General features: G+C 31.3%; 3 protein-coding genes across 3 annotated transcripts; 2 read left to right on the top strand and 1 right to left on the bottom strand.

Annotated features, from left to right (window-relative positions):
- The first annotated feature begins 15,386 nt into the window (after positions 1 to 15,386).
- LOC120074287 (protein OCTOPUS) lies at positions 15,387 to 17,762 on the top strand. The gene has a single exon (XM_039027369.1). The coding sequence runs from the start codon at positions 15,503 to 15,505 to the stop codon at positions 17,531 to 17,533; it is 2,031 nt and encodes a 676-aa protein (XP_038883297.1). The 5' UTR covers positions 15,387 to 15,502; the 3' UTR covers positions 17,534 to 17,762.
- Positions 17,763 to 22,968: 5,206 nt separating this feature from the next.
- LOC120073780 (pentatricopeptide repeat-containing protein At3g09060) lies at positions 22,969 to 26,534 on the top strand. The gene is made up of 2 exons (XM_039026619.1): positions 22,969 to 25,430; positions 26,330 to 26,534. The coding sequence occupies exon 1, from the start codon at positions 23,214 to 23,216 to the stop codon at positions 25,317 to 25,319; it is 2,106 nt and encodes a 701-aa protein (XP_038882547.1). The 5' UTR covers positions 22,969 to 23,213; the 3' UTR covers positions 25,320 to 25,430; positions 26,330 to 26,534.
- LOC120073781 lies at positions 25,976 to 27,234 on the bottom strand. Its single transcript, XM_039026620.1, has 2 exons — positions 26,809 to 27,234; positions 25,976 to 26,720 (listed from the first exon to the last, which is right to left on the bottom strand). Exons 1-2 carry the CDS (start codon positions 27,133 to 27,135, stop codon positions 26,280 to 26,282), a joined length of 768 nt encoding a protein of 255 aa, XP_038882548.1. The 5' UTR covers positions 27,136 to 27,234; the 3' UTR covers positions 25,976 to 26,279.
- Positions 27,235 to 27,455: the final 221 nt, after the last annotated feature.

Below are 27,455 nucleotides of genomic sequence, written 5' to 3' on the forward strand. Positions count from 1 at the left end.
TTTTTTTTTCCCCCTAAAAAATTTAAAAAATCTTGCTTTATTTATTATTATTATTATCATCATTATTGTTTTTTATGAACAAAACTCTTGCTTTATTAATAAAGGAAAAGTTAAAGATTGAGGACACTAAGACACTTTACGCCTCATATATTCCAGCCACCCCCCATAAAATTAGCAATTTACACATACACCCACACAAAGTCGGTCTTAATTACCATCATACCCCTCCCCTTTGAGCTCACAAAATATATATTTATTTTTTTTTCAATTTTATATTTTTTAAAAAATTTTAATTTTCTTTCATGTGATTGCCTCCAACGGTGTAAGAGTATTACGCCATGGCTGCCCCAACCGCCACCTCTTCCTCGTGACTTTGCGGTGCTAAAAAGCTATTTTATTTCACTGTTTTTCCCTTCTTTTTTTTCTTCTCATTTCATTTTCTTTTATGCCACCTTCTTTTCAGGTCTTTTCAACTAATTTAAATTTTATTTTTTTCATTTTCAATGATAAACAATGACTTTAATTTAAAATTACATTTGTCATACTCATCCATCTACTCTAACCATTTTAAATTTACTAGTGATTTGATTTAATATTAGAATTGGAGACTTGATGTTTGAGTTCTTATAATTTATGGTTGGTTATCGTGGTAAGCTGATATGACTGTATTTTTTGGTTCTCAAAGAAAAAAAAAAAGTAAATATCAATTATAATACTTACCAAAGTTTATAGTTTAAATCGATACAATTATTAATTTAAGATTTAAATTAATACAACCCACAGAGATCGATAGTATAAGCACTATGCCAGTTAAGCTACGCTCTTGTTAGCAAAAAAGAAACAAATTATTTAATATATTCTTGTTCTATTTATTGTTTCATTTAATATATTTTGCTATCTTTTTAAGAATAAAAACCAAAACGTACCCTTGAATTAATAAGTTGAGTCAATCTTTATATGAAGTATGATTTTCATCAAATTAGATTTCCATGATATTTTTGTTACCTTTTATTAAGCTTTCATTTAAAGGATTTTTTTTTTAATACAACCGGAGTAGAAAGATGTGAACCACATATCACTTGGTCGTTGCTTTGACTATTTAAAGAAATTCTAAAAAGAAAAGTATTGTAAGCATTTGATTAATTGCAAATGGAAGTTGATTTTAATTAAATAGGTGAGCTTCCTTAAACATAAGATACCAAAGATTTAAGATGTGTTTGGCATGTCTTTTCATTCATTTAAAAAATAAGTCATTTTAAAAAAAAATGTACATATTTACAGCCCCTCAAATTGACTTTTGAAAAATGAGTTTACAAAATAAGTTGGTTTATGTTAAACATTGAGACCAACTTTTAAAAACATGAACTTTAAGTGTTTAATAGTTAATCTTTCTTTAATTTATATGAGAAATTCTTGCCACCATCGCCGGCGTCCATCATCGGCTAGCTTTGACCACACCTCAACGACCATCATCGGCCAACCTCCAATTATCACTTCCGATGACCGTCGCTGACCACTACCATTATCTGAAAATTCTTTTATAGTTATTTGACATTAACAAAAACATTTCTATTATATATTAAAAAAACTTTTCAAAAAAAAAGTTGCCAAAACCGGTGCATTTTTATTTTAAGGAGTTTTTATTTAAAAAAATATTTTAAAAAAATAAATTACTGAAAAATATTTTTTTAAGTCATTCAAAACATGCAGGTTAAAAAATTTAAAATTAACCCTTTTTTAAGGGAAAAAACAATATTGGTAGTAACTCGTAATTATGAATGAGAATTATTTCATTGTTTTACCACAACTTAGAATGTCACATATTAATAATAATATAGGTGACCCGAATGAATCTGCATATTCTCTTGATATGCCACGTATATATCCACCACACGTGAGATCATTCCTTCCTATTTTATCTAATTTTTTCAAAAGGTAATAGAAAAACAAAAATAAAAAATAAAAAATAACAAAGAAAAGTCGGGTGCGGTCAGGTACATGGAATAAGATATGAGTAATGTGGGCCCAAAATCTGAGATCTCGTGTTCATGAAATTTATATTTGCCACCGCACCTTGTATAATCATACGTAATCCCTACGTATGCACGTGTGCTTTCATTTGATCATTATTATTATTTATAAATTAATTATCATTTTTTTATCTTTTTTTTTAGTTCACGTTATTGTTGTTATGATTTATGATAAGTATAATAACTTTTTGTTTCTGAATTTATTTTCATAATAGGTTAACGAATTCCTGAATTTTAGACTTAGTTTGAGGCTTATACAACTTTAAAATAATTGTTCGTTGATGAATTTGGAGAAAAACTAATTTTTATATAGAGTAATATATGTAATATATATTGTTAAAATGAAACGTAAAAAACTAGAGAATGGATGAAAAAGACCGACAAAAGAAGGAAAGTTCACAACAGTCCTAGCAAGCATAGAGCAACACTTCCTCAAGGATAGCACAATTATATTTTTTTTGTTTAAAAAAATACTTTTTTTTTTTTTTGGATTTGGTTTTTTTTTTTCCTTGAAGGCATTTGATTCATTGGAAAATCAATTTTAAAAGCTACATTAACATTTTACAAATGTAATAAAAAAGGATTTTCTTTAAATTAATTTATAACTAGTTTTGCCAAAATGGCCAATTTTAATACCCATAAAATAAATTCCAAATTTATATTTAATCTGAAAAAAAAAAAGACCAATATGAAATTTAAATAAAAGGAATTTATTTGTATAACTATTGTAAAATATGAAGATTTAAATTATCATGGGAAACGAATTAAAACTCGATTTGATAATGTTAAATTTATAACCTAACAATATCATTTGTTTTTTTTTTTTTTCTTTTCAATAAAATTTTAAATTTTCAGCCAATCTTTTTTGAAAATGTGTGTTTTCTAATGAGCTAATAATTAATATCAAAATTGCTATGAAATAAGCATTGTATAATTCAACTAACAACCTTTAAAGGAAGGAACTAATGACTAATCATTTAAGCTATATTTTGGCCGTGTAGTCTAAAGTTATGTCTGTATTCAATAATTTTGACAACTATATANCTTTATAACATTTTCATTTTTAGAAATCAAGTTGTTAGAACTCCTAATCAAACTCTAAAAACAAGTATAAGTTTTTTAAGAAAAAAATTTTTTAGGTCTATTTGACAATAATTTTATCTTTGGTTTTGGTTTTTTTAAAAATTAGACTTATTTTCTCTCCACTTTTTATTATAGAAATAAAAAGGTTAAATTCTTAATCAAAATTCAAAAAAAAAAAATTTAAGACTTTTTTTTTATTTTTTAAATTTTGCTTGATTTTTGAAAAATGGATAAAAAGTAGATAACAGATCAAAAAATTTAAAGGTGAATGGTATTTAATTGGCATAAGTTTAAAAAACCAAGAACCAAAACCCCAGGACCATATAGCTATTAAACGAGACATTAGTTTTTTTTTTTTTTTTTAAATACTTGGTTTGGTTTTTTAAAATTAGTAGAAAATGAAAAGTAAGACAACAATTTATGGGAAAATAGTATTTGTAAACTTAATTTTATAAAAACTAAAAGTAAAAAATTGAGCTTCCTTTGATAATCATTTAAATCCGTTTGGTAACCATTTCGTTTTTGGTTTTTGGTTTTTGGTTTTTTAAATGTTCTCTCTTTATTTCTTACTATAACTTGAGTTTTCAAGTACAATAATTAAATTATTAGCCAAATTTTAAAGACAAAATAAATTTTCAAAAGCTACTTTTTTATGTCACATTGGTAATCATTTCTTTTCTTTTCCTTTTTTTTTTTTTTTTGAAAATTAAGCCTAACTACTTCCAATTTGCATATTTCTTGAGTACATTGGTTGAATTCTCAATAAAATTTCAAAAACAAAAACAAATTTTTAAGAACTACTTTTTTTAGTTCAAAAATTTTGATTTGGTTTTAAACCACCGGTAAAAATGATGATAAGAAATGAAGAAATTTGGATGTGAAAGTAGCGTTTATAAGCTTATTGTCTAAAAACTAAAAACGAAATGGTTACCAAATGAGTCTTATTTTCAAATTTGGCTTGATTTTTTAAACCATTGGTAAAAAGTAAATAATGAAGGAAGAAATTTAAAGAGAAAAATAGTGTCTATAAGCTTAATTTTAAAAAACAAAACAAAATATCAAATGATTACCAAACGAGTTTATAAACATGTTTCTCAAGTCTAAATTTTTTTATCTGTTATCTATTTTTTTTACCAATGTTTCAATTAAAAGAATAGTTTTTAAAATTTGTGTTTGTTTTTAAAATTTAGGTAAAAATTCAATTGTTGTACTTAAGAATTATGCAAATAATAATAAGAAATTGAGATGAAATAAACTTAATCTTAAAGAACCAAAATGGAAAATAAATTGGTTACCAAACGAGATATGGATTTTATGTTTTTTTTTTTTTTAAAGTAAGCTTATAAATATTACTTCCACATACAAATTTTTATATTTTGTCGCTACTTTCTATTAACATTTTAAAAAATCAAACCAAATTTTGAGAATTAAAAAAAAGTTTTCAAAAACTTGTTTTAAATTTTAGAATTTGACGAGAAATTTCAAGTAAAAATTATAATTTAAAATTTGAGAAGAAGTAAACATTAATTTCAAATGTTACTAGATGAGATCTAAATAGTTATAATGACCGAAATTAAAGCTTTTTTACATATAAAAAAAGTTTAAACGATTAAAAAAAACAAATGAATACGTTTTTGTGTATGTAACATTTTAGTCCATGTCGCTATTCTTGCATCCAGAGGAGAACATTTTATCTATATATTTGATAAATTACGAATTTCCTCTCTATAATTTGAAGAAAATTATAATAAAACTATTATGATTTATAATTAGAATTTAGCCTCTAAAGTTCGATAAAAGTTTCATAAATAGTCTCTGCAATAGTGATCCATTTGTAGAAACTATTTATGAGAATTTTATTAAATCATATGAAAATTTCATGAGGTTTTATAAAATTATAGGAATTAAATTTTAACTTTTAAAACCATATTGGACTTAATTCTAAATTTCTTCAAATTATATAGACCAAATTTACAATTTAACTTCTTTTTCCATTTTAAAAGACCAATCCGTTAGAGTTTTATTTTTTAAATAATTTTATTATTATTATTTCTCATTAGAGAAATTTGTTAAAAGTCTAAGGCTCCGTTTCAAATTACTTTTGAAAGGTTAAAAGTAAGGGTTGTTTTGAAATATAAAAAAATAACTAAAATGTTCATAAATATAGCAAAATACTATCTATTAGCGATAGACATTGGTAGATTATTATCATCTATCACGTACAATTATTGATAGATACTAATAGACTTTGACATTTTGTTATATTTGATAATATTCTATTTAAAATAATTTTCTTAAAAACAATTTTAAAGGAATTGGTTTTAGATGTTTAGTTAAATAGATATTTTTTTTAATTTTTTTAAGAAAATATTTTTCAATTTTTCTTACGTTCAAAATCACCTCTAAACCAAACTTTAGCTCTGCTAAAAAATTGTGTATCTGACCAAATGTTTAAAATTAAAATGTCATCCTTTTGTATATATTTTTTTTCTTTCGCATCTATTTCATCATAAAACTTTGAATGAATGAACATTTTATAACAACTATTTTCCTAAATTTGTACAAATAATTTATATTAAAAAAAAACATCTTACAATTTACATCATGTAATTTTTATTTTAAAAAATGAACTTATATTAAAATACTTAAATTGAAATAATATTTCTTCAATTCAATTTATTTAGCAATGATTTTTCTATACTTTTATTATACAATTTAAAGAAATATAAATATATAAATTTTTATTTAAACTATAAAATTATAAATAATTAACTTGGAAAATTCATGATCTTTTTAAAATAATATAATTTAATCAAATATTGACAAAAATAGGGTAGGTTGAAAAGTATTGACAAATTTAGAGTTGTTAAATCGCATACCCCATACACGATTTAGTGTTAATGTAACCCCTGTCCATGTTTGGATAAATCGTGTACGGGATACACAATTTAGGTGCCACCCTAGCAAAAAACTACCCAGCAAAAATAAAAAAAAACAAACAAATAAACAAACCGGACATTCACGTCAAAATCATGCAAAATCGTGGACATCGTCCACAATTTGTGGAAAGAAATTTGAGAGAGAATTTGATTTTAGAATAAAAGAAATTGTTTTTGTTTGCCCCTTTTATAAGGATTTTTTTTTTTTTAATCTCAATCTCTAAAATCTAATTTTATAGAGAATTTGGAGAGATTTTATAAGATTTTCCCACTACTTTAATCATCAAATATGATATGTAATACATGTCTACTATTTCAATCCCTCCAAATTTATCTTTTTTTCTTCTTTTTCAAATTATGTTGTCTTCAACTTTTTTCGATCAATAAATTTTTGTGTTTTGTTTCAAGGAATTGAGGGAACTTAGTTTTTTATCTATCTCATCTTGTAATTCTAAATTAATGAAGTCTCGAAGGTTATGTATAATTGATGTAGACGAAATGCCAAACATAATTGCTATGTACGTTTCTTCTTCTTCCTTTCTCTCTTCGAAATCTTGAAGATTTATGAATGACTTTTTTCTGTATTTGAATAATCGAGAGAGGGGACTACAACTTGTTTTATTCTTTGATTTGCATAAGTAAAAATATAAATTTGGTAAGGTGATTGATAAAGAAAATATACTTTTAAGAAAGGAAAATATCTGGCATTAGTATATGTCTACACGGTGCTTTACATGTGAAGGCAATGGATTTAACATAAAGCTAAAATTAACGTTGGTTATTATTTATTTATTTATTGTATTTATGAATATTTCAAAAAAAAAATAGAAAACTCATGTACCTGGTACACGAGTTCCACGTGGTCAATAACCCGACAACAACATGAAAAAATGTTTCGAAGGGAATGAACTCGTGTACCTGGTATACGAGTTTCCTACTTATTTTTGTCAATATTTTAAGATCCCACCTTAAATCACAAATTTATTGTTTTTTTTTTCAATATTATTAAAATCATTTTTTTTCATAACTACCCTATATTTGTCGTTTCTTTATAAACATATAATATACTTGATCTTAACTCGAAATCCATATATCAAATATCAACTTATACATTATGTAATATATTTAATTTAATCTTTATAATTAAGTCACATCAAATCTAATTCAAATTTATCAAATATTATTATCTATTTTTTTATTTTAAATGTAAAATTTATCAAATAATAGTCTACTAAATAATTGATATTTCTAAAAACACAATTGCCATAAATTATTTTGAAACGTATAACAATCCTAAATGCAGCTTTAAAAGTAAAAGAAAACTTAGGGTAGTGTCAGTAGAATATGGAAAGGCATGCCAAAGCCAAAAGACCACACTACCCTTTTTCTCTATTCCATCTAAACACCGACTAAGGAGCCAAAAATAATAAATAATATATATATATATATATTTTTTTAAAAAAAAAATTGTAACTCTTCATTTGATGGTAAAACTAATAGTAACAATTATTGGAAACAAAATCACGTCGTGAGCTGATTTTTTATTATTTTTTTTTTATAAAGAGAATATATTAGCACAAACAATTAAATATAAGAAAGATGATTATACCGAGTACAACTCAATTGATATTTAAGTATGTTAAAAATTATGAGGTCCATAGCTCGAATCTGTCAAACTTCATTTGTACTTAAAAAAAAAAAGAAAAAACGTTGTGGGTTGATTCATGTCTTTTATTTTGGTTAGTTTTAGAATAGACATTTTGATTTCCTCTTAAATCATCATAAGGTAAAATAAATGCACTTTTTAGACTATTGAAATGAAATTTAGTTTAATCTATGAAGTTTTCAGAGCTTAATTTGAATTTGATTTCTATTTTTTGTGAGTAAAGTTTACTTAAAAAGTGATCGTAGCTTTCAATATTTAAATTTGATTTCTAATCTGTTCTTGATGTTTGAAAATGATATTTAGTTATTGGTCCCTTGGCATTTTCTATTTTAAAAATACATAACAAATTATCGTGCATTAATTGATATGTCTTCATTTTGTTATATCATCAAATGGCGAACTTTTTTTAGGGAAAATTTAAAAATTAATTTAAAACTTTAAGGACAAAAAATGTCCAATTTAAAATTTTAAGAACTAAATAAAAACTAAATTTAAATATAAAAAATCAAATGCATTAGGTTTGAAACCTCACACCAAATATAAGATAAGTTCAAATCTCATAGGCAAAGTGTATTTTACATTACCTCAATATTTGTTTACAATTTAAAATTTAAAATTGATTACTAAATATCAAAGTACGTTTATTAGTTATCTACAATAGTGTATGTATAGTAATCTTAGAAAAAGAGATTTATGTACTATTGGTTTTCATATAATTATATAGATATTTGGTTCTAATTTTTTAATTGTGATTTTGAATTATTACGTTTGATTTCAAAAGTAATTTTTAAAACTATCAATCATCGTAAGTTTTTTTTTTTTTATTATTTTTAAAGAAATTAATCAATAATACATAAGCGGAGCAAATTTTAGTTACAAAAGGAAAAGAAAGTGGGGCAAGATGTGTGGGGTGATTCCCGAGTTTATCACCCCACTAAAAGCACATTTGTTGAAAAGTCAATTCTAAAATATTTTATATTTAAAAAATAATTTTAACATTTCCCAAATATCCATTTAAAAAACAATTTTAACATTTGCCAAATATCGATTTTTGAAAGAAAGTGATTTTGCCAATGCCATAAGTGACTATGGCTACGTGAAAATTATTCCCAAACATATTTAAAGTAGGATTGACAAAAATCAGATGGAGTCAAATCGAGATTATAATCGGGTTTTCAGTTGGAGACAGGGAAGGTATCCGTCTTCGAGCTTGATTCGATTGTATTTTATTTTTTTAATATGTATATATATATTATATATATATATATATATTAATTTTACAAATATTTATATTTTATTAATTGGGATGGGAATAAAAAAAAAAGCCCCCCTCTCCTTTCCTCAGCCTCGGTCTTGTTGTCAACCCTAATTTAAAGTGAGCTTTGGCTCGATTATAATTGCATTACCTCCCCTAAGTCGAATATTTAATTTTCACCCTTACAATTTTTGTACTAAAAAGATTATACATATGTGTGTATATATATATTGCAAAGGTATTGAGTTGTAATAAGGACAAGAGACCTCACAACCTAAGGTTTATACAATCAAAACGTAATAAGAGTATATTAGGATTTAGGGGTGTTCAAATGACCAGAAAATCCAAACAATTCGGACTACCCAACCCAAATTGTAATGGTTGAGTTGTATTGTATTGGGTCTGGTTACACTTTTAAAAATTTGGATGGACTCAACCCAACCTGAAATTCTAATATATATATATATATATATAATAACTTATAAACATTGTAATCATATATATTTCTATAATATTTACATGAAGTTTGTAATAGAAATCTTGGATTTTGGTATTTAACATTTGAGTTTTATGAAATTTTAATTATTAATATGTGTTGTACCTAAATTTAAGTATTTTAAGTTGATAAAAAAATGCAATAAAAAAGAAAAAAAATTAAATAATTTGACAATTCAACCTGATCCAAACTAAATTTTAAGGATTTGGTTGGGTTAGGTTGGATATCCTATTTGGGTCATTCGAGTAGGTCCAAAAAATTATCTCAAACAATGTACACCCCTAGAAGATATGAAGGGAAAAAAAAAAGAACAAAGGAAATACCCATTACATTGGAAAGCTCATACAACTCAAGAAAATAGGTTCCAAGAGGATAAGCCAATCATCTTATAAAAAGCTTCAAGCCACTTAGAACGATAGGGAAAAAAACATCAAACCACATAATTTGAGTAATCCTTTGGGGTCGTAAGTTAGACTCATTAATAAAAAGATTACACTTTCTCACATATGATAAATTGGCCCACCATGCTACGTTTCAGACCTTACACTGCAACCTATTATCTGCATTCATATAACAAATCCAATCAAGTCCTATGTCCCATTGAGTTATCCTACGACGACATCTTCTTCAAAAGAGAACCATCCCCTTAGATAACCCAACTAAAAGGGCAATCAAATAATAAATTGTTTCGAGACTCAACCTTACCAGTGCAACATATACACTCGAGATATTTGGACACAACTTGCCAATACGATCACACTTCTAAAAGCCAATTGTGAATCACAAGCCAAATAATGAAAGCATGTTGGGGACGTTACCTCCAAACCAAAGGAGACTAGACCAAGGCATCATAAGATGCATAGGACGTATGAACTCCCAATCATTAGTAACTGAAAATACTCTTGACTGATAAGAGAGCCACATGTCACATAATCCTCCTTCTCAACCCCAGCTACTATAGACCGTATTTGCTCTAAAATTAGAATGTAAAACCCAAATCCCAACTGGATAGAGGAAATCTCATACACCTTAGTGCGAAGGGAACTATGGTGCATTTAAAATAACCATTATACCACACCCCTTTCTAATGAAAAATTAAACCAAATCAAACAACTAAACCCATCTCCAAGAAGAAGAAGATGGAAAAAAAAAAAAAAAAAAAAAAACGAACCAAGGGCTACAAACCATCCCCGAGCATGAAGGATAACACACCAACACAAATACCAAGATGAAGAGCTAGAGAAATGAACCGTCGAAATACTTATGTAATTATGTTTACATGATCACAAACTTATTTGTTTAGATGACCATAAACTTATATTCACTTATTTATTTATTTATTCATGTTTTAGATTTCATTTAATAACTATTTTTATTTTAAAAATTAAGTTGGTAAACCGCCTATAATTTTCTTGCCTAATACTTATTTTTTTCACAAATGTTTTTTTTAAAAAAAAGCTAAAATTTGAAACGAAGTCATTGCCATTTTCAACATTTTTTCAATAAAGAAATTAACTAATTATTTTGTGACTAAAAGAGCATTAAAATTTTAATATAACAATCCTTGACATGGATTTTATTAAAAAGTCGAATAGGTTCAAATTAGACACAAAATCAAAAGTTCAAAACTTATTAAATACTTTTTAAACTTTAAAGACCTATTAGCAAAGACGGTCATTTAAATACTTATCAAGATATGTAATTTAATTTATTTGGACATGACAAGTGACAAAATAGGAGAACTAAAAAAGAAGAGAGAAATAAAAAAGGGATTTGTACTTTGGGAATGGCTATGCAAAACTTAAGGGTGAAACATCAAATTCTTACTTGTTATTGCAAAACAAAGCAAAAGAAACAAAGAATAACACAACCAAAATGGAGATTGGGATTTGGGAAGCAACCCTATTTGTTTGGGAGGAAAAATGAAAATAAATTATTTTTAAAAAAAAAAAATGCAAAAGATTGAGAAAGCCATAAAAACCAAAAAGAAAATCCTAAAACAGGAAAAGAAAAAGGATGTGGGAAAAGAAATAAAGGGAAAAAGGTAAGAAAACCATGTGAAAAAATAAAAAATAAAAAATAAAAATAAAACCCTTCCTCTTCAAAACCCAACCCTCTAGTTTTTATTTACTTTTTAATTTTTTTAAAAAAATAAAATTTCACCTTTGTTATCATCCTATCTCAGGAATCTTTTTAAAAGGAAAATTCACAATAAAAGTAATTAAAAGAAAGTACAGTATTTCCTTCCCCAAGTTTCATTTTTCTTGTTTTTCTTAAAGTTGATGATCATTTTTCCCTTTTTATTTGTTAATTATGTTTTTAGTACTGCTTTTGGTAACATTATGTATAACTTCTCTGTACTAGAAAGAAAAGTATAACTTCACTATAAATAATATATTATAAATCTATATGGAAAGGAATTTATTATTTAATATTTGAATTTGTATAATATATATAACATGAGAGGAGCAAAATTTATATTTGATATTAGATTAATATCTTTTATTATTATCTTTTTGTCCATGAGAAACTCAATCCTTCGATATAAAAAATGTTACGTCGATACAAATGCCTATTGAGCTCAAGGAATACGTTCGAACCACATCGATGCGAGTTCTCTTGCATGTTGGTTCAAATGCATTCACAAGCACAAAGGAATTTTATCCATGGACCCAAGACTACAAAGATTTTGCGCACCAACTGTATGGGATAGGGGATTGAATCTCTAACCTCTAGAGACAGAACACATGTAAATACCACTTAACCAAGCTCATTTTGGCATCGATGAATCAATTTTACAAATATACTGATGAAAACATCGATAAAATGGTATCAAAACATGTTGGTTCAGGGGATTCTGTGTTCAAGCCCCTGCATTGTTATTTCCTCCTCGATCAATATTCATTTTCACTTGTTGCGTCTTCTTCTTATTTCAAGTCCACAAGTGAGGGGAGTATTAGATGATATATGATTAAATTTACCTTCACCTCAACTTAAGTTTTTGGGTCAATAATCGGTGATTTAAGAATTATAGATTAAATTAATTTTTGTTTATAGTAGATTTTTGGAGTTTAAAATATAGAAATTGAATATTTAATAATCTATTAAACATTTTTTGGGGTGTTTGGCTCACCAATATGAGTTAAGTTGAGTTAGTATTATATATCAACTCATTGTTTGCCCCACCAACTTTAAATGTTGGTGGAGTTGAGTTGGTATATTTTATCAACTCACCCCAACTCTCCCTTCTTCCTATGTTTTCAATGGCTTCACTTATCGGCCACTGTCACACTTAGAGAACTAACTCCGGGCTTCGACAACCACCTCTGATGACAACTTCGACGACCAACTCCGGGCTCTGACAACCACCTCTGATGACAACTTCGACGACCAACTTCGGGCTTCGACAACCCCCTCTGATGACAATTTTGATGACGAAATTCTGACTCCGACAACCACCTACGATGATAACTCCAACGGCCGACAACCTTCGTGTGACCAACTCCGACAACCAATTATGGCCTCCAACAACCACCTCTGGTGATCCAACTCCGACGACTACCTTCTTGCTACCAACTCCGACGACCAATTGGCTTTAATGACTAACTCCGACAACCACCTCCGATTACAAACTTCAATGAAAATCATCTTTAAGCGAGCAACTCCGATGACTAACTTGAGGCTTAAACAACCATCTTTGACAACAAACTCCGACAACCAACTCTAATACCACCTTCATGAGACTAACTTCAGGCTCTGATAGTAACCTTCAACTACAATCTCCAACGAAAACCATCTTCGATGATCAACTTCGACAGCCACTTTTGTCAGACCAACTTCAGTATTCGAAAACCACCTCCGATGACAAACTTCGACAACCAACTCCAATACACATTCATGTGACCAACTTCAAGCTCCGATAACGACCTCCGACTAAAAACTCCAGCAAAAATCATTTTCGATAATCAACTTCAACAACCACTTCCAATTACTAAAAGACTGATGACGGTTAAAGTATGTTGTAGGGTTGTTGATTATATATATATATAAATTATCTTGTCTACATTAAGTGCAATATTTATACGTTATTAATTCACATATTAAATGAGTGTTAAGAATATTTTAATGAAAAATATATACGTAGTTGAAAAGTATGTAACATATTAAAAAAAAAAACATAAATTGATTTTTTTTTCATGAAACATTTTATAGCAAGAATTAGTGAAAAATAGAGATTTGTTCTCTGATGATCCTCCAAATTGAGGGGAAATGAAAGTGCAACGGTTGAAGAAATGTGATGACATTCCATTGGTTGTTACGATGATGGGGGAGATTTAATTTTAAAAAATTCATGACATAGTAAAAATATAGAGCAACAATAAGAAGTAGAATAAAAAGAAGAAGATGATAATGAAACTCATGGAGAAAATTAAGCTAGGATCAAAAGTTTTGATTTCGCTTTAGTTTTTCATTTTATTTAACCATATTTCTACGAGAAATGAAATGAGTTAGTTGTTGTTCATTGCCCAAAAAAAAGAAAGAAAGAAAGAAAGAAAGAAAAGTTTTAACAATAAAAAGAAAAAAATTGCAATCCATATTTCATTCAAACAAAAGATAAGTATAATTTTTGAATAAAAAAGTTTCAAAACACTAAACATATGAGTTCAACTCTACACCCCAAACACCATATCTCAACTCAGTGCCCCAAACGATTAAAACTTATTAGAGACAAAATAGAAAGTCAACATAGGATACATTTGGTAACCATTTAGGGTTTTTTTTTTTTTAGTTATTGTTTTTTAAAATTAAGCATGTTTCATTCATATTTCTTACAATAATTTGCATTTTTTTAAGTACAATGATTGAATTCTTAGATAAATTCTAAAAACAAAAATAACTTTTTAAAAGTTACTTTTTTTTTAGTTTTCAAAATTTGACTTATTTTTCAAACCATTGGTAAAAAAATAGATAACAAAGTACGAAATTTGGAGGTAGTATCTATATGCTTAATTTTTAAAAAACAAAACGGTTATCAAACGAAACCTTCACGATTCAACAAAACATTAAAATGAACTTGTAATTTAGTCTCAAATGTTGTTGGCTCCGATATTCACGGATGTAAAAAAAAAACTTGTAAATTAACCTCCAAATAATCATTTACAAGAAAGTAATTATTCTCCCTAGTTACAACTTGAATATAAGATGTGTACCTAATTGATATATAAGTTGTTTTCTAACATTAATCTATATTTATGTTAATGACATTTCCACATTTTAAGAGGTTTGATATTAATATGGAAAGTAAATAATAGTGTAATGCTTAAACCTAAGATATCATTAAGTAACATGCTCTGATATCATCTTAAATCAATGATGAATTCAAAAACTTAAGGTAATTGATGAAGATAAATTTAATTATATATTATCTAACAATAATTAAAATTCTAACTTATATTGTAAATCTCTACACAAAATTACATGGGTAATTTAACAAGTCTCTAGTATTATAAACATGGTTTAATTAAAAAAAATTCGAAGAAAAAATATCGTTTAATTAATTAAAACATATATCATCGATTTTATTTATTATTATTAATTTGAATGAGGAAGAAAATGTTTGTTAAAAAATGAATTGCTTTTTCATTAAATAAACTTAAAAGAAAAAGAAAAAAAGAAAAGTTAGCCAAACAGAACCTAGAAAGTGTAGGCCTGGGGTAAGGGGAGTACAGAAGAAGGGTACAAAATGGTAATTTCACAGTGGCGCATGTCCCTAGAAGAGTAATTTTCCCTTCTTTTAACAAACAAAAAAGAAATTAAAAAAAATAAAAAATGAAAAAAAAGGGATGCAACACGCAGCTTGTGGGCCCACTCCTTTCAAAGAATTTCTCTCTCTAAAATTTTGCGGATGCTTTTAACCTTATTTTCTTTTCTGTCCGTTACACTCAATCTCTCTCTTCTTTCTCTCTCTTTCACTCATTTTTTTTCTCTGCTTTGTAACATGAACATCCCCTGTTTCAATCTTTCTCACCGGAAATGAATCCTGTCACGGAGGCGCTACCGCCTTTGCCGCCGCAACCCCACCGTCCTTCAACTTCCTGTGACCGTCACCCAGAAGAGCGTTTCACTGGTTTCTGTCCTTCATGTCTCTGCGAGCGTCTCGCTGTTCTCGAACCTTCTTCTTCTTCAACTTCTTCCTCTTCTCGAAAGCCGCCGATTAACTCCAGCGCCGCCGCCGCTGCTCTCAAGGCTATTTTCAGACCTTCTGCTGGTGGAGGTGGAGGACCCTCCGCTGCCTCTGGTCGGAATAAACCGTCTGCGTTTCTTCCTGAGCTTCGTCGGACTAAGTCGTTTTCAGCGTCTAAGAATGAAGGGTTTTCCGGTGTGTTTGAGCCTCAGAGGAAATCCTGTGACGTGAGGGTTCGGAATACTCTGTGGACTCTTTTCACTCAGGATGATGAACGGAATCCATTGAGGAATGAAGCTCCTCGGGTTAGTAATGGCGGTGGTGTTCACATTGAGGATGAACCTAGAAATTTGGCTGCTGCTTCTTCTGTTGTTCGAGGTCCGGTTTTGGAACCTGAGGAAGAAGACGAAGAAGACGACGAAACTGAACCGGAAGTTGAGATTTCTGAGGAATCCAATGCTGGTAATGTAGTGGAGGATAGAGTTCAAGAAATTCTTGAAGAAGAGGAAGAAGAACAAGAGGAAGAAGAACAAGAGGAAGAGGAGAATGAAGAACAAATTAGGCCTGAAATCGAGCTTGTACAAGACGACTTCAAGAGCATAAAGGATCACATAGATCTAGATTCTCAACCCAAGAAACCCTCCGGTCGGGATTTCAAGGAGATCGCCGGAAGTTTCTGGTCGGCCGCTTCTGTTTTCAGCAAGAAATGGCAGAAATGGAGAGACAAGCAGAAGCTCAAGAAGCGCAGAAATGGCGGTATCTCCGCTACATTGCCGGTGGAGAAGCCAATTGGCCGTCAATTCAGAGAAACACAGTCGGAAATCGCCGATTACGGCTATGGTCGCCGGTCCTGTGATACCGATCCGAGATTCTCCCTCGACGCCGGACGAATGTCCTTCGACGATCCTCGTTACTCCTTTGATGAACCACGAGCTTCCTGGGATGGCTATTTAGTAAGCCGTACTTTCACCAGAATGCCGACGATGCTCTCTGTTGTTGAAGATGCTCCGATTCACGTTTCTCGAACCGATACTCAAATTCCAGTCGAAGAACCTGCAAATTCCGGCAATGACGATGAAACTGTCCCCGGTGGTTCGGAACAAACCAGAGATTACTACTCCGACTCCTCTCGCCGGAGAAGAAGCCTCGACAGATCAAGCTCGCTGAGGAAAACAGCAGCGGCCGTCATAGCGGATATGGACGAGATTAAATCATCCTCAAACGCGAAAGTCTCTCCAGCCACAGCCGATTTCTTTTCCGGACCGAAATTGGTAGCTCCAGACAACAAAATCCTAAGAGATTCCAACTCGAATTCCTTGCGAGACGATTGTTCAGAGACGTTCGAAATTCCTTTCAGAAACGGCGACCGGAAGGAGGCAAAAAAGTCCCGCCGGTGGGGAAAGGGCTGGAACATTTGGGCATTCATAAACCGACGAACCGGCAACAAATACGAAGACGAAGACAGATACAGTAGCAGAACGAACGGAGTGACGAGATCCTTGTCGGAATCATGGCCGGAATTTCGAGGCGATCGAAACGTCGAGGTTAGAGGAATCGGAGGAGGAATGGGTTTTAATCCAAAAATGATGAGAAGCAACAGTAGCGTGAGTTGGAGAAGCTCACAGAGCAACAACGGCGGATCGTTTGGAAGCATGAGAAAGAGCAATGAGGAAACAAGCGGCGGATTCTTGAGGAAGAAGAAAGAAGATTTCGTGCTGGAGAGAAATCAAAGTGCGAGATTTTCACCGAATGAGGTGGTCGATAATGGGCTTTTACGATTCTATTTGACGCCGATGAAGGGAAGCCGGCGAGGGGGAATTGTGAAGAATCGGCCGAATCCTGCTCAGTCCATTGCTAGAAGTGTACTGAGATTGTACTGAAATTGAAGAACAAGATGAAGAAGAAGAAGAAGAAGAAGAAGAAGAAGAAGAAAAATTTAGTGTTTTTGTTTAATTTGGTGGTGAATTTCTGTGTAATTTTTGTTGGAATTGGATTAAAAAAAAAAAAAAAAAGAACCCATGAAAAGAACTGCCTCTTGCTGCTAATTATGATTTTACCATAAAATTCTCAATTTACTGAAATAACAAAAATTTCAGTGTTTCTTCTTCCTTCAAATATATATTTATATTTTTTCTTCCCCCCCTCCCTTAATTAAAATTTGTTATTACATATATTGCACAAAATTAATTATGATTTCTCCTCAGGCAAACTTGAATTGGAGAGGATAGATAATGTTTGATTCTTGAGACCCTTTTGATCTTAAACATGAATTTGTTTGATATCAAATTATGACTCTTTATTTGTAAATCTAGTTGAAGATTAAATCATCGATAGTATCAAAATATTGGTAAGATGTTTTACAAAGTCAATTTTAAATAGTATCAATACACAAATTTAGAGGAAGAAAATTGATTTTTAAAGTATCTATGTTGTTTTGAACATATGTTTTAATATATATTGTTTTAGAGAATCATTTTCATAAGGTTGAGATAAGATTCGACTCACTTCCTAAAACATAAGCTTTATAACTTGTTTGATCATCACAAAGTGAAATTACGGAATCAATTTCGTTGTGTCATACTCGAATCTCGATCTCAATTCTTGTTACTCACTTATTATTATTACCTTTTTGCTAATTTCCTCTTCCTCGTTTTGCGATTCACTCACGTAATTCTCATTCATCTATCTCTCTCTCTATATTTTTAATTCTCTTTCCTTGTTACTTGCTATTCGCTACTTAAAGGAATAATTATAAAAAAAAATATCAAAAAAATCTAAGGAGTACCAATCGTAAGAGTCGAGTATCAATATGCATACATGAGTCACAAATGTGTCAATTTCATAACTTTCATTGTGATGATGCAAATAAAAGATTATAAAAACATAAGCTTTAAAAAAGTAGTTTAGATTTCATTTGAATCTTGTCGACTAAATCCTTAAACTCTATTATATAAAGAATTAATTAATTGAATTAAACTAACGTCCCAATTAAACACAAATACAAAGTTGTGAAATTATCATTTAAATAGAATAACATTAATTTGAAACAAAATTAGAATAGAAAATGATTTTTAATCCCATCTAGATCATAGAAATCTTTGTTAAAAGAATGGTTCTTTGTGGAGGAGGCTCGAATCCCATCTTCTAAACAGTAACTAAAGCTAAGTAATGATTTTGTCTTTGAGGAAAAAAATAAAAAAGAAAAAAAGAAAAAAAAAAAACCAAAGACTGATTGTGAACACAAGAGATGGAAGAGTCAAAGCAATCAGACATTTTATTATTATTATTATTATTAATCAAATTTTCAGATAATGTTTTTCTCCTTTTCCTATATGTTTCACTGAAAAAGCAAACTTTAGACAATTTTGTGTCTAAAAGTCAAAAAGACACATACTATAAATTTATATATATACATATATATATAAATGAAGGCCTTAACAATAGCGCCAATTTCAAAAATATTAAATTTTATATTTAGATTTTTATCAATTAATGCGTATAACTTATTATTTACATAATTCTAAATATATCAATAAATAAATGGATTCTTTAGAGATGATAAATAAAAATACATGCGACATAGTTAGTTAACATGCCATACTACTACTAATATATAATGTTAGATTTTATTATTATTATTTACGTGATTCCGATATAACTTTTATGAAAATGAGCATTTAAAAGGAAAAGAGAGTTCTTTAAAAAAGGAAAAAAAGAGTAGCATGACGCAAAGCCCAATGAGAAGGCCCAATTGTGGAATTGGGCTTTCCCAAAGATGTGAAGTGCCTTTAGAACTTAAAAGTAATTTCCCCTCAACTAAAATAGAGAAAGGGAGGATGAGTATGAAATAGTAAATTTGGAGTTTTTTTTTTTTTTTTTTTTTTTTTTTTTTTTTTTTTTTAATAATAATTATTATTATGGAAATGTATTGTAATTAATTGTGAGGTGGGGAAATTGAACCTCAGACTTCGAAGTCGATATTACAACACTATGCTAGTTGAGCTAGCTCTTATTGGCATAATAAGGAGAGATTTGAAATAATACTATTGTTAATTGTAGTTATAATAGTTCGAACACTAACTATTAAACTCAACATGTGAATTGAGATGGACTATAATAACCTACTTCACCCACTTGAAGTTGGGGCCCAAACAATCACTTGATGACCAAACGTGTAACATAGACTCAAAATCTAAGACAAAAAAGATATTTTCCCAATAAAATATATACTATATCTTGAACGGCTTTGAATAAGAATCTTTACACCCTATTTTGTTATTACATTTTTTATTAGTTCTATTTTCTCATTCATTATAACTATTTGAGTCGAAGTAATGTAACTTTTCATTCATAAGTAAGATCTAGACCATTGATGTGAAAATATTGCAATCTAATATTGAAGATGTTGGATTTTATGTCCTAAAACTCGTAGTTTGTAATATCATATTCTTGTTAAATAAAGTTGTTATTGAAAATCTTTAGTAAATTTAAATTTCTATATTCATGAATTCCAATAAACTAAGGTTCCCGAGGTTATTAAATTTAAGTTTGCACTTTATGTAGTGACATAAATGTGGATCAAGTTCAAATATATATAGCCAAAATGGTCTATAGTATATGAATAAGGTTGGGTGCCTTATTCTGGGGACACTATGGATGCGGCCCATTTTGTAGTTAGTACAAATGATGTGATCCTTAACCGTTCATGTGGAGACATGAAAATGGGAGCATCCTATGTAAAGAGTTTACATAAGACTGAACCATGAAATAGTCACTTTTATGTTCTAAATGCCGTTTAATGTATAAAACTGACTATTTCGTTAATTGATGACCTAGGTAACTTAATCTTAATCCTGAGCTAACTATGAACTCCTGTTCACTCGGAATTATCCTTAGATCTGCATAGGTGAGGGCAGCTCATTATTGCTGGCCCAATAAGTCTCCCATTTCAGGGGTAAATCAGGTGGATAGCTGGGAACATAGGGTACAAGATGGAATTCACTCCTACGCATTATAGGGATAGTAGATAGGTTGTTCTCTTTAGTACTGAATCCAAGTCTTGAACAAGGGGTTCTACCCTCTCATTGGCCCGAGATGGGTTCGGTTTATAGGTTGGACCTTAAACCAATTGTTCATTAGATGATCGGTGGAACTTGAGGAATAAGATGTAGTCTCGGGGGTAAAATGGTTTTTATGACCCAGCCGAGATTATGAACAACTTGTGAAGGATTAGCTTACTAATCATGGTTATATCATATGGACAAAAATATATCTATAGTGAGGGGAGTGCAACTACGAGACTATAGTGAAATGGCCCGTGAGTTAACGAATGTTGATTAGCTTCATCTAAAGAGTTTAGCCAACTAATCTCGGATCGTTGAAGCCCATGATCTATAGGTTCATTAGGTTCCCCTACTAGCTCATATGGAATAAACTTAGAACAGTATGATAAAATAATTTGAATTGTTCGAATTAGGTGAAGAGAGAGAAACTGACAAGTATATGTGATATAGTAGTCAATTTTTTAGTTTAGAGATACAACTTTAATATTTAAATGTGATTTAAATTTCAAGAATATAAATACGTTCATATTAGGAAGCTCGGAAATAATCGAAATGGTCAAAGATGTAAAAAGTGAAAGAGTTGACTTTTTTGACTTTGAAAAGTTAAACTTTGACCGACCTTATATTCAAATGTGATTTGAATTTCGAGAAAATGAATACGGATTCATGCACGGGAGGTCAAAATTAGTCAACACGAAAAAATCATAAAAAGTCAAAATGTTGACTTTTTTTTTGTCAAAGTTTTACTTTGACCAAATGACTATTTTGCCCTTTGACTAAAGTTTGGAAAAATCCAAACTTTTGTTGGATCATTCCACTAACAAAACAGTGGGCTAGGTGTGTGGCTCATAGTGAAGACATTAAGCCCACTTAGATAGTGGATTATAGGTGTTAGGATTTTATGAAATTATTTCATGTAATTTTGTATGGCCCTTTTCATGGGCTTGTGATTTTGGATAAAATTTTTTCGATATTTTGCAAAAATTGGTTTTTAAAAGTTGGGCTGAAAAACCTAAACCCAACCCAAAAATCCACTCTACTATTTCCATCTCTTTTTCTCTCTCTTGGGTTCTTCATCCATCGGGTCCCACAACTCAGTTCTGAGTCCATTGGATAGTAGGTCAGCTCTAGTGGTTGTCCGATTCGTGTTCAAGCGGCGATAGAGGAGTTTCGGGAGCTTCAAAGGTATTATTTCAAAATAACCCTAATTAATTCATTTAGGGTTGCATGTTTAATTTGGGCAATTATAATAAAATCGATTCTTATTTCCGCTGCACATGCCAACTTTTCCATCAGAAGATATGCTTGATTGGACAATCATGTGGTTGAGGGTTATCCAAGGCAAGACCCAAAAATCGTAGGATATTGGGAGGAGGCATATAAGAATGATGTTCCAATAGAGAAAAGTTAATGTCTCAGGGTTTGGGCCAATCAATCGAGTTGGTAAATATATATTAATTGAAAAATAATTGAGTTGCGCTCGATCTGACACATTGCAACCTTAAGCGCCAAAAATAGCCCTAACATTTGTGGAATTACACATAACCAGGGGCTAGTAGGAAATACCTATAAATAGCCCTATCCAATGAACCCAAAGGGGGTGAGTAAGTAATGTCCAAAGAAGAGCACTAACATTTCTTCTTGTGTGTTTAGCTGAACTATACACTACCTATACTAACTTAGGCATCAGATTGTGATAGCAATATAGGGTGAGGATCTCTTCTACAAGCCAGTTCAGAAGCAAGACTAGATCAAGAGAAGCGAGCCGAAAGTGAAGCCTATTAGAGGCTCGCAACGATAGCGAACGCAGACAAGATCTGATCGCCAACAGTATGTTTTGCATCATTACAATTATTCAGGTCGAAATAGTTACACAATAAAGTAGTGTATCATTTCGTGTATGGATGCGATTTAGACTAAAGAGACAAAAATATCGCGATTTAACGATGGAGATATGTTTAAATGGAACGTCAGGTCTTTTACCCATTTCAATCATTCAAATTGAAGTGACTACATGATAAAATAATATACTTCTTGGTGTATGAGTGTAATCTAAACTACGAACATTAAAATAACACGATCTAAGAACATTTGAGAAAACAATCACTACTTTTGACCTTTTGAAAGGTTGTAAATTCCTATTTTATCATTCAATTCATATAGTTACATTATTCTAGTAAAATAATGTCAAAAGAGGAATTGCATTCATTAGAATCTTTTTAAACTTGAAATCAAACTATAAATATCACGTTAGGAAAATAAAAATTCCAAAAATCTGTGTTATGAACTATATGGTTATGGCTGGCGTGGCGAACCGAAAGGGAAGAGGAATACGGGAAGAGAAGAATGAGAAGGAAGTATCGGCCACACGTCAATGAACCAATACTTCCCGCCGGAAACTCGTCTCCGATTGCATTTTCCGTTCTGGAAGTATCGGCATCATCATCATAGCATGTCCTGAATCGATACAGAAACCCTAATTATTAACGCTTTTGTCATGGTCGAGCTCCCCAAAGCCCTATCCCCTGCACTGCTTCTAAAGCTCCTCAAAGCAGAGAAAAACCCCAATGCGGCACTCGCTCTATTCGACTCGGCCTGTCAGCATCCTGGTTATGCTCACTCACCATTCGTATTCCACCATATTCTCCGGCGACTTATCGACCCGAAGCTCGTTGTTCACGTTGGTCGGATCGTGGACCTGATGCGAACTCAAAGATGCACTTTCTCCGAAGATGTTGCGCTGACGGCTATCAAGGCCTATGCGAAGTGTTCAATGCCCGATCAAGCGCTTTATTTGTTTCAAAACATGGTTGACATTTTTGGGTGTAAACCGGGAATTAGGTCATATAACTCTATGCTTAATGCGTTCATTGAGTCTAATCAATGGAGCCGAGCTGAACTGTTTTTCACATACTTTCAGACAGTGGGCATGTCGCCCAATCTGCAGACTTATAATATTTTGATCAAGATATCGTGCAAGAAGAAGCAGTTTGAAAAGGCTAAGGGATTGTTGAAATGGATGTCGGAAAAGGGTTTGAACCCTGATGTTTTAAGCTATGGTACTTTAATTAATGCACTTGCGAAGAGTGGTAACTTATCGGATGCACTGGAGGTGTTTGATGAAATGTCTGAGAGAGGGGTGAACCCTGATGTTATGTGTTATAATATTCTGATTGATGGGTTTTTCAGAAAAGGAGATCTTGTGAAGGCCAATGAGATTTGGGAGAGATTACTGAGAGAATCTTCAGTTTATCCGAGTGTGGCAACGTATAACATTATGATAAATGGTTTATGTAAGCTCGGGAAGTTCGAGATGAGTATGGAGATATGGACTAGAATGAAGAACAACGAAAGGTCATTCGATTTATTTACTTTTAGTTCTATGATTCACGGCTTGAGCAAAGCAGGAAACATCGATGCTGCTGAGAAAATTTTCCAGGAGATGATTGACAACGGGTTATCCCCTGATGTGACAACATATAATGCAATGCTCAGTGGTCTATTTCGAGCCGGGAAACTAGGTAAATGCTTTGAGTTGTGGGAAGTAATGGGTAAGAATAACTGTTGCAATATTGTTAGTTATAACATATTGATTCAAGGGTTGCTTGACAACAAGAAAGTGGAAAAAGCGATTTGTTATTGGCAGCTCTTACACGAGAGGGGCTTAAAGGCAGATTCAACAACATACGGACTGTTGATTCACGGGTTGTGTAAAAATGGATACTTGAGTAAGGCTTTAAGAATATTAAAAGAAGCAGAAAATGAGGGAGCTGATTTGGATACTTTTGCGTACTCATCAATGATTCATGGGTTATGCAAAAAAGGGAGGTTGGATCAAGCAGTAGAACTGGTTCATCAGATGAACAAACATAAGCATAAACTGAATTCTCATGTCTTCAATTCACTGATTAATGGATATGTCCGAGCTTCTAAACTTGAAGAGGCTATTCTTCTTCTAAGGGAAATGAAAAACAAAGATTGTGCTCCTACTGTAGTTTCCTACAACACTATTATCAATGGTTTGTGCAAGGCAGAAAGATTTAGCGATGCATATCTTTCTCTTAAGGAAATGCTGGAAGAGGGTTTGAAGCCTGATGTGATTACTTATACCTTGTTGATTGATGGTCTGTGTCGAGGAGAAAAGCTTGACATGGCACTCAAATTATGGCATCATTGTATTAATAAGGGTCTTAAGCCCGATGTAACCATGCACAACATAATAATTCATGGTCTTTGTACTGCCCAAAAAGTTGATCTTGCCCTGGACATCTTTAATCAAATGGCACAGGTCAACTGTGTTCCAGATCTTGTAACACACAACAGCATCATGGAAGGTCTTTACAAAGCTGGAGACTGCGCAGAGGCTTTAAAGATTTGGGACCGCATCTTGGAAGCGCATCTTCAGCCAGATATTATTTCTTATAACATTGCTTTTAAGGGGCTCTGCTCTTGCACTCGAGTTTCAGATGCCATTGGGTTCCTATATGATGCTCTGCAGCATGGAATTCTTCCAAATGCCCCAACATGGAACATTCTTGTAAGAGCAGTAGTTGATGACAGACCTTTAACGGAATATGTTCTTATTACAGAGTCTCCGACATGATATGATTCTTGTGTGATGCTCTGAATCCACGAGGATCTTCAACCTTCTTGCTATGGAAATTATTGACAATAGATCTTCACCTTGATCTTCTTGATTGAAATGAATTAAAAAGTAAGTCCCCTCCTCCTCCAAATCACTTTTGTTTTTTTCAACTTGATATCTTCTAATGATTTATACTGATTCCTTTGACTGTTTTCTCTCTTGCTTGGTGATTGTGCTAGATCTGCTAGTACATATGCTTTGAACTAGTAGACTGCACTTTCTTGGCATGCCGAGTACTTTGAATAATTTGCAAGCTCTTCGGCTTAGAGATAGGACCATCATTCAAAGAAACTCAATTTTAACTTTTAGTTTCGATGGCTGGCCAATGATGTTCAAGGTTTTCAAAATTTTCATTTTTATTGTGATATATTTTATAGAGCCATTATTAATAATTATGTTTTCAAAAGAGTTTAAACAATTTTGCTTCAAATTTAAAAGCTTTTCAATTAGGCACCGACGTCTTACTTTTTCTATTTTCCTATAACTATTATTATAAATTTTGGATTGATGGGTAGATAGCAGGAAAATATGATCGGCTTGCTATTTTATTTAACTGCTCCGTAACTTGCACTTGATTTTCCTCTGCAGTGGAAAAGAAATAATACAAAAATGGATTTTTATGCACTAAACAAACCACTGCAAAAATAGGTCATGTAATTAATAATTATGTTGAAGCTATTGGTACAAGATCTTTCCAAATAATCGTCATGAAGATTCCAAGCATCAAATGTTGTAATTCATTACAGAGGTCTTGGTGATTGAAGGCATAATCACCAAGACCAATTGTTAATGATGCAAAAGTGAAGTAGCTTGATGTATCAGACCCGAGCAGAGAGGATTCACTTGGGGTTTATATCTCATGCTATAGTTATTATTTTCTAACTTTTCCTCATGCTTTCAGCAATAACAAAGACTTCTTCACTCTTTTTCCTCAGGTTGCTTTTTGATTTCTGTTTTTTCTATTTCAGATGACATCCTTTGCTCATAAGAAAACTGAGAAATCAAAGCAATAAGCATTGCCCCAAGAACTGCAACTTTCCGCCAATCAGGTGAAGAAAGGAATGATTCGGCAATTGCTACGACTAGCAGACCAATGAATGCAAGATAGATATATCGCCTTGTCTTCGAACCAGCATTTTCTTTAGTAAGCTCTTTAATCTTCTCCATTTCCACTTTAGCCTTCACTTTGTCAGCAGGCTTTCTCTGCCTCAGGTTCTTAAAGAAAAGACCTTCATTTCGTTCTTCTTCAATTTGGCCTTCAAATTTTGCCAACATATCATCGTTTTTCTCTATTTCTTGCCTGTTCAATTCTGCAGACTCCTCAAAGACCTGCATCTGGCTTTCAATGTTCTCCATAATCTATTCATTAGAAAACAAGAAAGTGGGTCATATTCAAAACCATAAATTTCAGTGACAAATGAGAGAAAGAAACCGAACATAGACCAACCCTTGCACTAGCTTCGTCGAGCCCTCTGAGGGCGTCTTCTCCAATCTTCTCAAACTCTGCATTGGCCTCTTCAGCAAACTGAGTGAGATCAGCAGACTTTTCATCTAAGAAGCCGGTGAGACGGAGTTTTTGGGTTTGAAGTTGTGCTATTCTGGCTAATATCTCTTGCTTTTGGGGATCTCCTTCAGGTGGTGTGGAAGCACTTGAATCAGAAGTGTTAGACTGGCAAAAGCACAAGGAGTTCTTTGAAATGGGAAGTCTTGCTGTGTATAAGAAGGTATTCTTGTGGACTGCGAAAGAGGTTTGAATTGGTTTGAAAACTATCATCTTTTGTTTATCTTTTAGAGAGAGAGAGAGCTGAGGGAGGGAGGAAGAAAAAGGAGAGAGCTTGGAATTCTTTTGGACCTCTCATTTTATGTTATTTTTATCACTTTATTATATTAAGAATATGAGATATTGATCATTGATTCCCATTGGAGTTTGGATCGTTTTCTTATCCATTCCAAAGTTGTGACGTTTCCAGGTGGTCTAATTCAGTTGAACAATCTGAAAAGTAGTTTTTTTTTTTTTTAAATAAAAAAAAATATATATTTAAAAATTAAAATAAAAAAATAAAAGCTAATAAGTGACATTTTGTTTTCTTTTCA

Source organism: Benincasa hispida, chromosome 3 (genome assembly GCF_009727055.1).
Source record: "Benincasa hispida cultivar B227 chromosome 3, ASM972705v1, whole genome shotgun sequence".
Lineage (NCBI taxonomy): Eukaryota > Viridiplantae > Streptophyta > Magnoliopsida > Cucurbitales > Cucurbitaceae > Benincasa > Benincasa hispida.

Bases quoted from the DNA above. Each gene is read 5' to 3' on its own strand.
- LOC120073780 (XM_039026619.1), top strand. From the start codon at position 23,214: ATGGTCGAGCTCCCCAAAGCCCTATCCCCTGCACTGCTTCTAAAGCTC.
- LOC120073781 (XM_039026620.1), bottom strand. From the start codon at position 27,135: ATGATAGTTTTCAAACCAATTCAAACCTCTTTCGCAGTCCACAAGAAT. The intron at 26,721-26,808 runs GTTGGTCTATGT...TCTAATGAATAG, and splicing joins TCGACGAAGCTAGTGCAAGG to ATTATGGAGAACATTGAAAG.
- LOC120074287 (XM_039027369.1), top strand. From the start codon at position 15,503: ATGAATCCTGTCACGGAGGCGCTACCGCCTTTGCCGCCGCAACCCCAC.